The sequence below is a fragment of the Oncorhynchus gorbuscha genome, linkage group LG20, assembly GCF_021184085.1.
Source record: "Oncorhynchus gorbuscha isolate QuinsamMale2020 ecotype Even-year linkage group LG20, OgorEven_v1.0, whole genome shotgun sequence".
NCBI lineage: Eukaryota > Metazoa > Chordata > Actinopteri > Salmoniformes > Salmonidae > Oncorhynchus > Oncorhynchus gorbuscha.
Genome location: NC_060192.1, coordinates 22772649 through 22789500, shown reverse-complemented (window position 1 = coordinate 22789500; position 16852 = coordinate 22772649). Strand labels below are relative to the sequence as shown.

The 16852-nt window shown below is 41.2% G+C and overlaps 1 protein-coding gene across 1 annotated transcript; it reads left to right on the top strand.

The window, feature by feature from the left end:
• The first annotated feature begins 249 nt into the window (after positions 1 to 249).
• On the top strand, positions 250 to 16384 carry slc2a11l (solute carrier family 2 member 11, like). Its single transcript, XM_046317830.1, has 12 exons — positions 250 to 1318; positions 1503 to 1601; positions 2141 to 2301; positions 2477 to 2601; positions 2744 to 2873; positions 2979 to 3127; positions 3324 to 3511; positions 3855 to 3965; positions 12583 to 12684; positions 12928 to 13003; positions 13094 to 13221; positions 15289 to 16384. Exons 1-12 carry the CDS (start codon positions 1295 to 1297, stop codon positions 15505 to 15507), a joined length of 1512 nt encoding a protein of 503 aa, XP_046173786.1. The 5' UTR covers positions 250 to 1294; the 3' UTR covers positions 15508 to 16384.
• The last annotated feature ends 468 nt before the right edge of the window (positions 16385 to 16852 follow it).

Genomic DNA, 16852 nt, shown 5'->3' with positions numbered 1-16852 from the left:
AGGCATTTGTAAATTGCTCCCAAGCATGAACCAGACTTGTGGAGGTCTACAATTGTTTTTCTGAGGTCTTGACTGATTTCTTTTGATTTTCCCATGATGTCAAGCAAAGAGGCAGTGAGTTTGAAGGTAGGCCTTGAAATACAGGTACACCTCCAATTGACTCAAATTATGTCAATTAATCTATCGGAAGCTTCTAGAGCCGTGACATAATTTTCTGGAATTTTCCAAGCTGTTTAATGGCACAGTCATCTTAGTGTTTGTAAACTTCCCACTTCAACTGTAGCTCAGTATGTATTTATTTCATATTTTTTTGCTCATTTTTATCAAGGGTGCCAATAATTATGGACCTGACTAATCGGCTACAACAGGACAATATTGACCAAAGGAGAGGGTGAAATTAAAACAACTAATTATATGGAGAACAGTGGCTGAGGCTCTTATAGTTTATGTGCATGGTTTAGATTATTTATTTATGCGAGTCTGTTTCGCTTCCAACAAATTATTTATTTAAAACGTTGTATTAGCGCCTTTTTAATTGTATTATCCATGTGGTGATAAAGATGACTGTCTATAACAAACATGTTTTATAATGGTATAAAGGCGAATCTTCCTTATAATAATTAAATTAATATTTTGGATCAAGTGTTATATTAATGTCAATTGTATGCAAGGTGTAATAATCTATTTGCAGGATGCATGTAAGTTGGATCTTATTCTTAACTACAAGGATATGCATTTGTTTTTGTGGGGACAGGAGGTTTTTTGACATGATAACTTCTGGTCAATAATTTCAGCTGTGTATACATTAACTTGGACTGGCACAGTTATTGTAGAATCGTGTAACCAAAAATTATAGTCTTCAATTCAGGTGAAGGGGGATTTAACTTTGTATTCAAGTAGATAGATATAGTTTACCCAAGAGCAGGTTTATTTTTAATTTTGAACATGAATAGGGTAAAGTTGGTAATCATTTTAAGAGCCAAGCAGAACCTCATGGTTGGAATGAGAAGGTTCGTTTCCAAACATGGTCAAAACCATTTGTTTATGAGACATAGGTAACAGCAAAGCTGTGTTGTATTCATTAGGTATATATTTTTCAAATATAAATTACAAGCTCAACACATACCAAAAAAATGGACAATTATGACTAACCCTGTTATTTGCATGACAATCATTACCCAAATTTCCATAATCGTCACAGCCCTAACGTTAACATATCACCACTTTCAGTTAGACATTTGTTTTAGTTGAGTCTTATTTACCCTCATTCCTTGCATTGAACCAGGGTCTAGCTATGGCACATGCCTTGATGCTTCTGGTAAGTGGCAATATTTGTGATTTTTCATGTATATATATTTTTTTGATTGGCCATTTGTGACTAATGGTAACTACGCAATGCCCAACTATATCACTGCTTGTTTGGCAATTCTAATTGCCAGTGCTGTTTTTGTTTTTATAGTGTATCGTTGCAGGCTTACTTATATTTCCTCTTCTCTGTCCAGTTAGAAAGTCCTGTTCTTATTGCTGCCATTTTCATTAGTGGCATTGGTGGGACATTCCAGTTCGGCTTTCATATATCTGTCCTAACTTCACCTTCTCCTGTGAGTACTGTAGATCCACTTCAAAAGTATTTTTAAATGACAGAAGTAGACCACCATACACGTTGCTTTGTAAACCAATCTCAGTTGTTACTATGCTCGTACTTCCTGGTTTGGGGGCTTATCTAAATGTATGAAGGGGAAGCTCCAGATAGCCCAGAATAAGCTGATCAGGGTAGTATTGAAGGTGTTCGATCTTGTCTAGCCGTCTTGTCTCAAGAGGACCACAATGGAAATAAGTCCCAGACTTTATTGTGTGTTATCCTTGATGATTTTATTCATGTGCATGTATGGCTTTTTCAAGTTTTATGTGTGCTTGTTTTTTTTAAATGGTCGAAAAAAAGTTACTCAAGTTTCTATAACAATAATGTAATAGCTCCAAATCACTATTTTCTCTCAACAAAGCAACAACTTCAGTTGGAGGCATGCACCAATGTAAACTGTAAATACTTTGGGGGAAAATGAGAAATGGTTTGAGATCCGTAATTGTTTGACTGACCCAATTCCAAAACGTCACGGCCACCATCTTGGTGTTGCTGTAGTTCATAAAGGAGCTCGTGAACACCACATGCCTGCAGCGGTATAGTATATCCCTGGAACAGTGGGAAGTGACTCTCATCTGGTCCTTCATCGTCTCCATCTTCTGCATCGGGGGTCTCCTTGGGACCCTGTGTGCCGGCCGCCTCTCATCAGCATATGGGAGGTTAGTGGTAGTAGTAGAAAGTGTCAGGTTTCATACTGGGCCAAGACTTGGGGTATGCATCCTGGCCATGCAATGATTTTGGCCTCTTGTTTGAAGGTGTGTTGGTGTGGTTACTATTTGTTGTAGTAGAACAGGAATTATATTGATTATTATTTTTCCCCACCACACTTAACAGAAAGAGATGCCTGTTGTTGAACAACCTGTTTGCCATTGGTGGTGCTGGGATGATGCTGTTGAGTAAAACGGCCATGTCCTTTGAGATGATCATGGTTGGACGTTTCCTCTATGGCATTAATGCAGGTAAGCTGATGAATGGATTCCATTCATAAGAAAGGTCCATCCAAAACAAGGTCATCTTTATACCTGTCTTAATATCTCACTAGAGGATTGATGCTGCCAAACTGTCTGTGATAAGGTTGATCCTTTCTTGTGTGTGCTGCAGGTGCTAGCCTCAGTGTCCACACCATGTACCTAGTGGAATGTGCCCCCAAGAGGCTGCGAGGGATAGTGGGTGTGTCTGTTTCCACCTTTCTTTCCATGGGGAAGTTCTCAGGTCAGCTTCTGGGGATCAGGTAAGCTATCTGGTCCAAGTGTGTCAGTCAGGGATGCTTATATCAGTTTAACATGTGGTGAACAAACAATGTGTTATAATTTGATAGTGTACTCTGTCCTTGCAGTGAGTTATTGGGGACAGAGGACAGGTGGCCTTGGTTGTTGGGCTTCAGTGGTGCGACCGCCCTGCTCCAGCTCATCACCATGCCCTTCCTCCCAGAGTCACCCAAATACCTGCTACTGGACCGGGGCGACCGCCAGGGCTGTGAGAATGGTAAGCACCTGGGTTGAGCCCTGAGGAATATTGACAGGTAATGGGTTGCCTCAGGAACGCTACCTCACTAAAAATGTACTTGATGCAATTAGTGTTTTCATAATCATCATCATAATATCTGACTCAGTAGTCTATCTTATTGGGCTTTAATATCCTTTTCCACTTGTGTATCTTACTGGGCCTTTCCCCCTTGTAGCCATCCGCAGGCTGTGGGGCAACAGAGACCACAGTGCGGAGGTGGAGGAGATGCTGGTGGAGCACGCCTCCATGAAGGGAGTCCGCAGCCACACTGTGTTGGACCTGATCCTGGACCAGGATGTACGCTGGCAGTTCCTCACCATCATCGTCGCCTTCACCACCCTGCAGTTCAGTGGCATCAACGCTGTGAGTTTCATGAAGTTGGTCCACGAGGACATTGTGGGACAACATTCCACAGTCCAAAATCAACAGCCTGATCATCTATGCCAAGGAGATGTCTTGGGGCAAATGGTGTTCACACCAGATACTAACTGGTTTTCTGATCCATGCCCCTACCTGCATATATGTATTCTCAGTCATGTGAAATCCATAATTAGAGCCTAATGTATTTATTTAAATTGACTGATTTCCATATATGAACTGCAACTCAGTAAAATCTTTGACATTATTTAATGTGGCATTTTTATATTTGTGTTCAGAGTATCAAGTCTGATTAAGTGATAAACCTTGTCATTCTGCTCCTCTGCAGGTGTACCTTTACTCATTTGACGTGTTCCGTACTGCAGGGATCCCCACACACCAGTTACGCCATGTTGCCTTGGGAACCGGTCTGTGTGAGGTTTCTACCTCCATGGTCTGTGTGAGTCGTGTTTTACCATATCCCTCATCACTAACTCTTATTAACCATATATGAGCCTTTATGAACTGTGACGGTTCATATGGGAGGGAGGACTACTCGCTGAAAACGTCTACATCGGTCCACTAATACAGGACTAGTAAAAGCCCAGTGGACTTCTTTTGTGAAAACATTTAAACTAAATTATATTTCTGTACAAAACAGTTAATCTGATGTAACACTTGCAGAATAGAAATACTTCAAAAGTTTTAACACACTTACTCATTCCAGTTGTTTTTTTGTTTTTTAAACTATTTTCTACATTGTATAATAATAGTGAAGACATCACAACTATGAAATAACACATGGAATGACATTTCTGCCATCCATTGTGACATTGAGGGAGGATAACCAACCTTCCCATTAAAGGCCATGTATTTCTTAGCCACAATAAAAGCTAGGTTACACAGTTTCTTCTGACAAGTCTCCAGTATCAATATTTCCAAACAAAAACATGGAGAAAGGAGGATCTGTAGACATGCTGAGATAAAATAGCATACTCTTTGCCAGAATTCAGTCAGCCTTCACAAGAGCATAACATATTGAAATATGTCCCCTTTTGTGTTTTACACCTCCAGCAGAAAAATTACATTTCTGAGTGCAATGATATTCAGTTTCACAAGCATATAGTACTTTCTATGAATGGTCTTAAACTGCAGTAATTTATGTCTGATATTATATGAACATAGCTGGGCATTCAAACATAACTGTATCCATTCATCATCACTAGTGTCTTCCCAGGTCTTCCTCACATTTTTGTTTGACACGTTTTGTGTCATTGGGAAAGCCTCTATCAACCCTTGATATAGTTTGGAAATCAACTTTAGAGGTTTGTCAGACTGCCTTAAAATAGTTTTCAATCTGTGAATCTTCTGGCTTGTCCAGTGTTTGCTGCACAGAGAGAATAAAGTGTTGCATTTGTAAAAGTTCACCTCAGCGTCGACTGGTCTTCCCTGGTTGCCTGACCCTGCTGAGACCCCCGTCACCATCAGATCCTTCTCAGATGAGGCATGACAAAGAATTGAATTGGCGTACATTTATACATTATATTATCCAAGAATAGAATCAATAGTTCAATAATTGAAATGACCATAATTCCCAGATCCCAGACTGTATCCTAACCATCAACTCAAGATGGAACTTTGAATCCATTCATTGATTGTTATAATATACTGTAAAATTCACCTGGGCTCCATAGACTGGTCTTCCCTGACTGTGTGACCCTGCTGGGATTTGATTTATTAGGGTCCCCATTAGCCGACGCCAATAGCGACACCAAGTCTTACTGGGGTCTGACACTTAATGAAAAAGACATTACAGACAAAATACTTCACAATTGACATACACACTACATGTTAATCTTTTTAAATGTGTGTGTGCATCTATCAGTTACACATGCATGTCAGTACATACACAATCTGGACCCTCTATTTCTGAAACTATCCCCCGCCATTGTCGCAACCCCTATTACCAGCCTGTTCAACCTCTCTTTCATATCGTCTGTGATCCCCAAGGATTGGAAAGCTGCCGCAGTCATCCCCCTCTTCAAAGGGGGAGACACCCTGGACCCAAACTGTTATAGACCTATATCCATCCTGCCCTGCCTATTGAAGGTCTTCGAAAGCCAAGTCAACAAACAGGTCACTGACCATCTCGAATCCCACCGTACCTTCTCCACTGTGCAATCCTGGTTTCCGAGCCGGTCACGGGTGCACCTCAGCCACGCTCAAGGTACTAAACGATATCATAGCCGCCATCAATAAAAGACAGTACTGTGCAGCCGTCTTCATCGACCTTGCCAAGGCTTTCGACTCTGTCAATCACTATATTCTTATCGGCAGACTCAGTAGCCTCGGTTTTTCTGATGACTGCCTTGCCCGGTTCAGCAACTACTTTGCAGACAGAGTTCTGTGTGTCAAATCGGCGGGCATGCTGTCCGGTCCTCTGGCAGTCTCTATGGGAGTGCCACAGGGTTCAATTCTCGGGCCGACTCTTTTCTCTGTATATATCAGTGATGTTGCTCTTGCTGCGGGCGATTCCCTGATCCACCTCTATGCAGACGACACCATTCTGTATACTTCCGGCCCGTCCTTGGACACTGTGCTATCTAACCTCCAAATGAGCTTCAATGCCATACAACACACCTTCCGTGGCCTCCAACTGCTCTTAAACGCTAGTAAAACCAAATGCATGCTTTAAAACCGTTCGCTGCCTGCACCCGCACGCCCGACTAGCATCACCACCCTGGATGGTTTCAACCTAGAATATGTGGACATCTATAAGTACCTAGGTGTCTGGCTAGACTGTAAACTCTCCTTCCAGACTCATATCAAACATCTCTAATCTAAAATCAAATCTAGAATCGGCTTTCTATTCCGCAACAAAGCCTCCTTCACTCACGCCGCCAAACTTACCCTAGTAAAACTGACTATCCTACCGATCCTCGACTTCGGCGACGTCATCTACAAAATAGCTTCCAATACTCTACTTAGCAAACTGGATGAAGTTTATCACAGTGCCATCCGTCTTGTTACTAAAGCACCTTATACCACCCACCACTGCGACCTGTATGCTCTAGTCGGCTGGCCCTCGCTACATATTCGTCGCCAGACCCACTGGCTCCAGGTCATCTACAAGTCCATGCTAGGTAAAGCTCTGCCTTATCTCAGTTCACTGGTCACGATGGCAACACCCACCTGTAGCATGCGCTCCAGCAGGTGTATCTCACTGATCATCCCTAAAGCCAACACCTAATTTGGCCGTCCTTCCGTTCCAGTTCTATGCTGCCTTTGACTGGAACGAATTGCAAAAATCGCTGAAGTTGGAGACTTTTATCTCCCTCACCAACTTCAAACATCTGCTAACCGATCGCTGCAGCTGTACATAGTCTATCGGTAAATAGCCCACCCATTTTTACCTACCTCATCCCCATACTGTTTATATTTATTTACTTTTCTGCTCTTTTGCACACCAATATCTCTACCTGTACATGACCATCTGATCATTTGTCACTCCAGTGTTAATCTGCAAAATTGTAATTATTCGCCTACCTCCTCATGCCTTTAGCACACAATGTATATAGACTCTCTTTTTTTCTACTGTGTTATTGACTTGTTAATTGTTTACTCCATGTGTAACTCTGTGTTGTCTGTTCACACTGCTATGCTTTATCTTGTCCAGGTCACAGTTGCAAATGAGAACTTGTTCTCAACTAGCCTACCTGGTTAAATAAAGGGGAAATAAAAATAAAAAAACAAATAAAAAGTAGGCCACATGTGGGAGAGGCATTGTGCTGTGAGGTTATTTTATTTGTTTTTTGAAAACAGGTTTGCTGTTCACTTGCTCTATATAAGATTGGAGTTCCATGCACTCATGGCTCTCTATATACTGTACGTTTCCTTGAATTTGTTCTGGACAGGGGGACTGTGAAAAAGACCCCTGATGGCATGTCTGGTGGGGTAAGTGTGTGTGTAAGTTGACTATGCAAACAATTAGGAATTTTCAACACTAATGGATCTTATAAAACAAGAAGTTAGTCTTTCCTCAACTTTTAGCCAAGAGAGACTGGCATGCATAGTATTAATATTAGCCCTCTGATTACAATGAAGAGCAAGACATGCGGCTCTGTTCTGGGTCAGCTGCAGCTTAACTATGTCTTTCTTTACAGCACTTGACCATATGACTGGACAATAATCAAGATAAGATAAAACTAAAGCCTGCAGGACTTGCTTTGTGGAGTGTGGTGTTAAAAAAGCAGAGTATCTCTTTATTACGGACATACCTTTCTCTATCTTTATATCCATTGAATCTAAGGTAACACCAGGTAATTTAGTCTTCTGAACTTGTTCAACAGCCACACCATTCATTATCAGATTCAGCTGAGGTCTAGAACTTGATTTGTACCAAATACAATGCTCTTAGTTTGAGATATTCAGGACCAGTTTATTACTGGCCAACCATTCCAAAATAGACTGCAACTCTTTAAGGGTTTCAGTGACTTCAATAGCTGTGGTAGCTGATGTGTATATGGTTGAATCATCAGCATTCACGGACATGCATGCTTTGTTTAATGCCAGTGGCAGGTGATTGGTAAAAATGGAAAATAGTAGAGGGCCTAGAGAGCTGCCTTGTGGTTCACCACACTTTGCAAGTTTGACGTTAGAGAAGCTTCCATAAAAAAAACGGAGTTCTATTAGATATCTCTGAATCCATGATATGGCAGAGGTTGAAAGGCCATAACACAATATTTCTCAACAGGTTATGATCAATACTATCAAAGGCTGCACTGAACTCTAACAGTACAGCTCCCACAATATTATAATGAATGAATTTCAACCAATCATTAGTCATTTGTGTCAATGCAGGGCATGTTGAGTGCCCTTCTCTATAAGCATGCAGAAAGTCTGTTATTAATTTGTTTACAGAGAAATAGCATTGTATTTGTTCAAACACAATTTTTTCCAACAGTTTGCTAAGAGCTGATAGGTCTGGTGTTAGAACCAGTAAAAGCCGCTTTACCACTCTTGAGTTTTGGAATAGCTTCGGCTTCCCTCCAGGCCTGAGGCCAAAGACTTTCCTCTAGGCTCAGATTAAAGATATGACAGATAGGAGTGGCTATAATCTGAGTCAGCTACCATCCTCAGTAGCTTTCCATCTAAGTTGTCAATGCTAGGTTTGTCATTATTGATCGATAACAATAATTTTTCCACCTCTCCCACACTAACTTTACAAAACTCACAATGCTATTCTTTCATTATTCATTTTTTTATGCATGAATACAATGGCTCACTGTTGGCATTTCCTGCCTAAGTTTGTCCACTTTGCCAATGAAGTAATCATTAAAATAATAGGCAACATCAAATGGTTTTGTGATGAATAAGCCATCTGATTCGATGAAAGATGGAGCTGAATTTGTCTTTCTGTCCATAATTTCATTTATAGTACTCAAGTTTTTTTTCAATCATTCTTTATATCATTTATCTTGGCTTCATAATACAGCTTCTTCTTTTTGTTGAGTTTAGTCACAATTTCTCAGTTTGTAGTAAGTCAGCCAGTCAGATGTGCAGCCAGACTTATTAGTCGGTCCTTTTGCCCCATCTCTTTCAACCATGGTTTTTCAATTCCTCAGCAATCTATGGCGCCTTAACAATAACTGGATGAAGCAATTTCATAAATTCATCACGTGCAGTGTCTGGATTCTCCTTACATCAGACCAACAAATATTTTGAAGTCTACATAAGTCACAGAAAAATATTTTATATGATCTCGTATACACTATTTTAGGCTCAGCTTTTGGAACTTTGGCTTTCCTGGATATAGCCACTATATTGTGATCACTGTATCCATTGGGTATGGATACAGCTTTAGAACAAAGTTCTACAGTATTAGTAAAAATGGGATCAGTGCATGTGGACTATCTTGTTCCTTTAGCATTTGTAAACACCATGGTAGGTTGATTTAATAACCTGAACCAGATTACAGGCACTGGTTACAGTGAGAAGTTTCCTCTTGACCGGACAGCTTGATGAAAACCAGTCTATATTGAGATCCTCAAGGAAGTGGATCTCTCCGTTTACATCACATACACTAGCAAGCATTTCACACATATTATTTAGATACTGACTGTTAGCACTTGGTGGCCTATAGCAACACGCCAAAATAAAAAGCTTTAAATGTGCCAGGTGAACCTGCAAACACAACACTTCAATAACGCTTGAGTGTGGACAATGAGCCTGTCATAGCGGATGTAAGCAATGTTCTCACGTGCTCTGGCAGCTTTCATGGCTGGGATCAGTTCTTTCCTCTTCTGGCGCACAGCTTCAAGATAGTCCTCGTTGAGGAAGATGTACGTTCCTCTCAAGTTCTTGGCAACTATTGGCCTGTCACCTGGGCCGGTGGTGGGTTTTCCAGTCCTGTGGGCACACTCCACCTCCTGTGGTCCATTTTCAGTTTCGCCGAGATCATTTCCCTCACTTTGTTCTCAGACTCCGCCCAGGTCTCATGGATATTCGGCAATTCTGTCAGCAACCATGTTGTCCCGCCTTGATTGTCCCTTAAAATAATCTAATTTCTCCATCATTGTTATCATGAATTCCCAAACAGAACTGATGTCCTCTCTCAATGACTTAGATTGCTGTCATCTTGCCATTCTCCTGTTTCAACTCATCAAGCTGACCCTGGAAGAACTGCAAACTGTTCTTTAGGGCCTGGATCTCTCTGGTCAGGCCATCCATTATCTTTATTGACTCCACCAGTATTTGCACACAACACTTGAAGTAATTTTCTTGTTGCTGTAACAACTGTTTAACTACTTTTGTTAGTTTAAAATATCCTTCACCTGTGATAGAGACAACACTGTCCTCAACGTTACTCCTGCCGGGTTTGGTCTTCGTCATGGTAGAAACGTAGGTTACGCTGTTACTGTTTACAATCCAAACAGGGCACGTCGCAGGTAAGATTGGAAACAACAAACAGCAGACCGCCAGAAGCCTGAGAACATCTGTGGTCCCAGCCACAATGGCTAACTGCATCATGGGCTGCGTTCAACCTCTTAAGAGAATCATGCTAGCTTAATAGGCAGCCAGCTAGGCTAGGTGCTACGCCAAGCAGCTCCTCAGACCCAGCCTTGGTCGGCGGGATCACTGAACAGATGGTAGCGGTACCAGCAACTGATGCTAATCGTGTCATGGAATCCAAACACAAAAGGGAGCTAGCTAGTAACCAAACGTATTCAATAGACCAAAATATCAAACTGAGCTCTCCCTCATTCCGTGTTCAACAGGAAGTGACGTGTTGTACAGTGCGCTCAAGACACCTGTCATCATCTGATCCTGCTAAGACATGAGGAGCATAGTTTTGTGTACTGACTGTGCAACATGACAGTGAAGCCTGTAGAGCTGTTTATACTGTGTCAGTGTGTAAAGTAGGGAATTGACTGGGGAAACTGACAGATCAATAACGTTACATTGCTATACTGATTGTGATTAAGGCAAAAATATCTAACGTTAGCCAACTTTTGGCTAGCTCTATGGTGCATTAACTGGCGAAAACAAGTCAAGTGAATTTACTTCTGTTGAAACAGGACAAAACAAAGGCGACTGAATTAGAGGGAGATGCCACTGGAATTTATAAGTTATGGAGTTTGTACTCCTATTAGAGAAACGGCGAGAGAGACGAAGATGAACAATGTTTGCAATTCTGTGCCATGTCACTCAGCTTTGATTATCCAATTAACTGTCCATTTATCCATTTAAGATGTGGTAGTTTTGGTATTCACGCACAGTGATGAATAAATTGGTCAGAAAGGAAATAATGTCCAAAACTGAGATGTTCACAGCAGAAGGTGGTGATACTTGGTAATGAATTAAACACTCTGCCAGCTTGTGATAGCTGCAACGTTATCACTAAGTTCTTAATTATACAACTACCTTTTTTGCCAAAGCTGAGATGCTGAAGAATTGTAAAAAATTCTGAAAATTTTGGGGGGGGATTTTTTTTTTTTTGTGTGTTCTGATTTTTCAGTGGGTGCTGCAGCACCCTCAGTACCCCTACTTCCCACGGCTATGCATGCATCATCTTTTGTTTGACCTTTTAAGAGGGGTTTGTCAACAAGACTTGCATGTTCTCAAGCCTGTAACTACAGTTGAAGTCGGAAGTACACCTTAGCCAAATACATTTAAACTCAGTTTTTCAGAATTACTGACATTTAATTCTAGTATAATTCCCTGTCTTAGGTCAGTTAGGATCACCATTTTATTTTAAGAATGTGAAATGTCAGAATAATAGTAGGGTGATTTTATTCCCAGTGGGTCAGAAGTTGACATATACTAATTGAGTGTCTGGTAGCATTGCCTTTAAATCGTTTAACTTGGGTCAAATGTTTCGGGTAGCCAACCATAAGCTTCTCACAATAAATTGGGTGAATTTTGGCCCATACCTCCGGACAGAGCTGGTGTAACTGAGTCAGGTTTGTAGGCCTCCTTGCTCGCACACGCTTTTGTCCTTAAGCCATTTTGCCACAACTTTGGAAGTATGCTTGGGGTCATTGTCCATTTGGAAGACCCATTTGCGACCAAGCTTTAACTTCCTGACTGATGTCTTGATGTTGCTTCAATATATCCACATAATTTTCCTCCATATGATGCCATCTATTTTGTGAAGGGCACCAGTCCCTCTTGCAGCAAAGTCCCCCTACAAAATTATGCTGCCACCCCCATGCTTCACGGTTGGGATGGTGTACTTCGGCTTGCAAGCCTCCACCTTCTGACCCACTGGAATTGTGATACAGTGAATTATAAGTTAAATAATTTGTCTGTAAACAATTGTTGGAACATTACTTGTGTCATGCACAAAGTTGATGTCTTAACTGACTTGACAAAACTATAGTTTATTAACAAGAAATTTGTGGAGTGGATGAAAACCATTTTTCAGGACTTCAATCTAAGTGTATGTAAACTTCTGACTTCAACTGTATTTACTAAGAGTGCCCCACCCCTGTGGTGTTGTATTTATGTCCAGTTGACAGTGAAATTCCTAATGTCACTATTTGACTCTGATTGTTAACCCCCCTTTGGTATGACAGGTGATGATGATTGAGAGCACAGGAAAGAGGCTAATGCTCTATAGGGGTTACCTATGCATGGCAGTTACCTTGGGTCTCCTGACCCTTACACTCTACCTGCAGGTAAGTCAAACATTATAAGCAACACTACTGTCATCAACTACATAGTTCGTGGGTTTCATCTTTACCACAAATAGAACAACACTCATCACTAATGAATGAATGGAATTATCTGAGGCATGTCATCCAGCTCTAAAATTCACAGAATGTCCCTATATATTATCACTGGGTTACATTAATATTTTACCGTGGGTGGAAACAACAATGGCTCATTAATAAGTTACACCTTTGTTGTTTGTTGTTCAGATCCAAGTTTCCTGGATGCCTTACTGCAGTATGCTTCTCATCTTCATCTTCATCTTCTTCTTCTCCAGTGGACCAGGTGGGTCCTATACCCTGACGTATGACTAAGCCATGCCAAAACAATGGATCAACTTACTTATCTGGTATTTTCATTGTTTATTGCTCCCAGCTGGAGTGACAGTGTCTCTACCTGGTGATATCTTCAACCAGTCGTTCAAATCAGCTGCCTACACCATCGGCTGCACCCTCAACTGGCTGGGCCTCTTCCTCCTGGGGTTGCTCTTCCCAGTCATAGTGGTGAGCACATCAGCTTCTCACACCTTGTCTTTGTATGTACACTACCGTTCAAAAGTTTGGGGTCACTTAGAAATGTCCTTGTTTTTGAAAGAAAAGCTTTTTTTTTGTCCATTAAAATAACATCAAATCGATCAGAAATACAGTGTAGACATTGTTAATGTTGTAAATGACTATTGTAGCTGGAAATGGCTTTATTTATTTATTTTAATGGAATATCTACATAGGCGTACAGAGGCCCATTATCAGCAACCGTCACTCCTGTGTTCCAATGGCACGTTGTGTTAGCTAATCCAAGTTTATAATTTTAAAAGGCTAATTGATCATTAGAAAACCCTTTTTCAATTATGATAGCACAGCTGAAAACTGTTGTGCTAATTAAAGAAGCAGTAAAACTGTCCTTCTTTACACTAGTTGAGTATCTGGAGCACCAGCATTTGTGGGTTCGATTACAGGCTCAAAATGGCCAGAAACAAAACTTTCTTCTGTAATTCGTCACTCTTCTTGTTCTGAGAAATGAAGGCTATTCCATGCGAGAAATTGCCAAGAAACTGAAGATCTTGTACAACGCTGTGTGCTACTCCCTTCACTGAACAGCACAAACTGTCTTTAACTAGAATAGAAAGAGGAGTGGGAGGCCCCGGTGCACAACTGAGCAAGAAAACAAGCACATTAGAGTGTCTAGTTTGAGAAACAGAAGCCTCACAAGTCCTCAACTGGCAGCTTCATTCAATAGTACTTCAAAACACCAGTCTCAACTTTTGATCCATTCTCCATACACACGCATGTCCCCAGTAAGCAGATTGAGTGCTCTACAGACCTCGCCTCCTTCTCCATCGCTGGGGTCATCATTAGTGGCTTCAATTCCTGCAGGGCAGCTATACGTCAACAGTGAAGAGGCGACTCCGGGATGCTGGCCTTCTAGGCAGAGTTGCAACGAAAATGCTATATCTCAGACTGGTCAATAAAATATTAAGATGGGAAAAAGCACACAGATGCTGCACAGAGGAAGATTGGAAAAATGTGTAATGAACAGACTAATCTAAGTTTGAGGTGTTCAGATCACAAAGAAGAACATTTGTGAGAAGCAGAAAAAATTAAAAGATGCTGAAGAGTGCTTGATGCCATCTGTCAAGCATGGTGGAGGCAATGTGATGGTCTGGGGTGCTTTGGTGGTGGTAAAGTGGGAGATTTGTACAGGGTAAAAGGGATCTTGAAGAAGGAAGGCTATCACTCCATTTTGCAACGTCATGCCATACCCTGTGGACGGTGCTTAATTGGAGCCAATTTCCTCCTACAACAGGACAATGACCCAAGGCACAGCTCCAAACTATGCAATAACTATTTAGGGAAGAAGCAGTCAGCTGGTATTCTGTCTATAACGGAGTGGCCAGCACAGTCACCGGATCTCAACCCTACTGAGCTGTTGTGGGAGCAGCTTGACCGTACGGTACGTAAGAAGTGCCCATCAAGCCAATCCAACTTGTGGGAGGGGTACTTCAGGAAGCATGTGGTGAAATCCCCTCAGATTACCTCAACAAATTGACAACTAGAATGCCAAAGGTCTGCAAGGCTGCAAATGGAGGATTCTTTGACAAAAGCAAAGTTTGAAGGACACAATTATTATTTCAATTAAAAATCACTATAACTTTGTCAATGTCTTGACTATATTTCCTATTCATTTTGCAACTCATTTCATGTATGTTTTCATAGAAAACAAGGCGATTTCAAAGTGACCCCAAACTTTTGAACGGTAGTGTTCATTTTGATTCCAGTCCTTTACTTAGATTTGTGTATTAGGTAGTTGTTGTGGAATTGTTAGTGCAATATCTAACATGTAATCTGTCGGAACTAGAAGCACAAGCATTTCGCAACACTCGCAATAACATCTGCTAACCATGTGTATGTGACCAATACAATTTGATTTGATTTTATACACAAACTGCCAACAGGTGTAACAGTTGTACCTTACGTATTGTGTCACTAGTACCTTATATAGGTACTCTTATTTTATGTGTAACCATGGCAGCTGATGTCACACATACACTCACAGTATATTCTTATACACAGGAGAATATGGACTACTTTTGTTTCCTGATTTTCTTCGTCTTCTGTTTCCTGTCTGGGATGTTTGTGTGGTACAACGTGCCTGAGACCAAGAACCGCACTGTCATGGAGATCACGGCAGAGTTTCAGAGGATGCATCCCAACAGTGGATCCTCGGGGGAGGGAAGGTCGAGACCTCCTGAACCCAGACATATCAAGACATGCGCAACCACCAAATTCTGAACATTTTCCATCATGACTTGTGTGTCTGACTTGCACATTGTTTTGTAGTTCCTGTGAAAACATTTTCTTTGTGAAAACTCCTCTGTTAAGATTTGCCCCACACACCCATGTCCAGTCTGCTGTCATCTTGATTACAAGTCAATAATTTTGACCTTTATGATGGTAAGTATTGTGTGATAAAATGTTACCTCTCTGGGCCCCCTATTAAAATAGTTTTAGTATTGTGAGCAGGCCAACGTCTGTCATTATCAGGCTCTGGCCCCAGCCATACAGACCCTAATCAGGGAGGGAGAGGTTTTACCTCTGACACCTACTTGTAAAGTCAGCATTCTGTGTGCAATTAACTGATGAACAAGGTAAGGTACATAATTTTAGCATGATTCAATCAGCTCGCCTTGAGTTTCTTATTGGTGAGTCAGCAGGGCTGTCATGCATAGCTTATCTGTCTGATTTATTACACTCACTTTGAGAGGTTTTTTTTTCATTACTGTGGTGTGTAGGATTATTTCAAATGGAAACTTATGTCTACTGTCTATATTCACAAGAAAAACAGTACCAGTCAAAAGTTTGGACACATCTACTCATTCAAGGGTTTTTCTTTATTTTTACTATTTTCTACATTGTAGAATAATAGTGAAGACCTTAAAACTATGCCATACCACATGGAATTAAGTAGTAACCAAAAATATATTTGAGATTCTTTAAAGTAGCCACCCTTTGCCTTGATGACAGCTTTGCACACTGTTGGCATTCTCTCAACCAGCTTCAAGAGGCAGTCTCCTGGATTGGATTTCAATAACAGGTGTGCCTTGTCCTTCTTAATGCATTTGAGCCGATCAGTTGTGTTGTGACAAGGTAGGGGTGGTATACAGGAGATAGCCCTATTTGGTAAAAGACCAAATCCATATTATGGCAAGAAAAGCTCAAATAAGCAAAGAGAAATGGCAGTCCATTATTTTAAGACATGAAGGTCAGTCAAGTTTCTTCAAGTGCATTCACAAAAACCATCACACGCTATGATGAAACTGGCTCTCATGAGGACCGCCACAGGAAAGGAAGACCCAGAGTCACCTCTGCTGCAGAGGATAAGTTCATTAGACTTCTGCGTGAATCAGACCTCCATGGTCGAATTGCTGCAAAGAAACCACTAATAACGGACACCAATAAGAAGAGACTTGCTTGGGCCAAGAAACACGAGCAATGGACATTAGACCGGTGGAAATCTGTCATTTTGGTCTGATGAGTCCAAATTGGAGATTTTTGGTTCCAACCGCTGTGTCTTTGTGAGAACAGATGATCTCCGCATGTGTGGTTCCCACCGTGAAGCATGGAGGAGGAGGTGTGT

What these genes read in the sequence shown, in the direction of transcription:
- slc2a11l (XM_046317830.1), top strand. Translation starts at nt 1,295, where the DNA reads ATGGCACATGCCTTGATGCTTCTG. An exon ending in TTTCTACCTCCATGGTCTGT is followed by an intron (nt 3,966 to 12,582) that starts GTGAGTCGTGTT and finishes TTGGTATGACAG; the next exon opens with GTGATGATGATTGAGAGCAC. An exon ending in CTTCTTCTCCAGTGGACCAG is followed by an intron (nt 13,004 to 13,093) that starts GTGGGTCCTATA and finishes TATTGCTCCCAG; the next exon opens with CTGGAGTGACAGTGTCTCTA.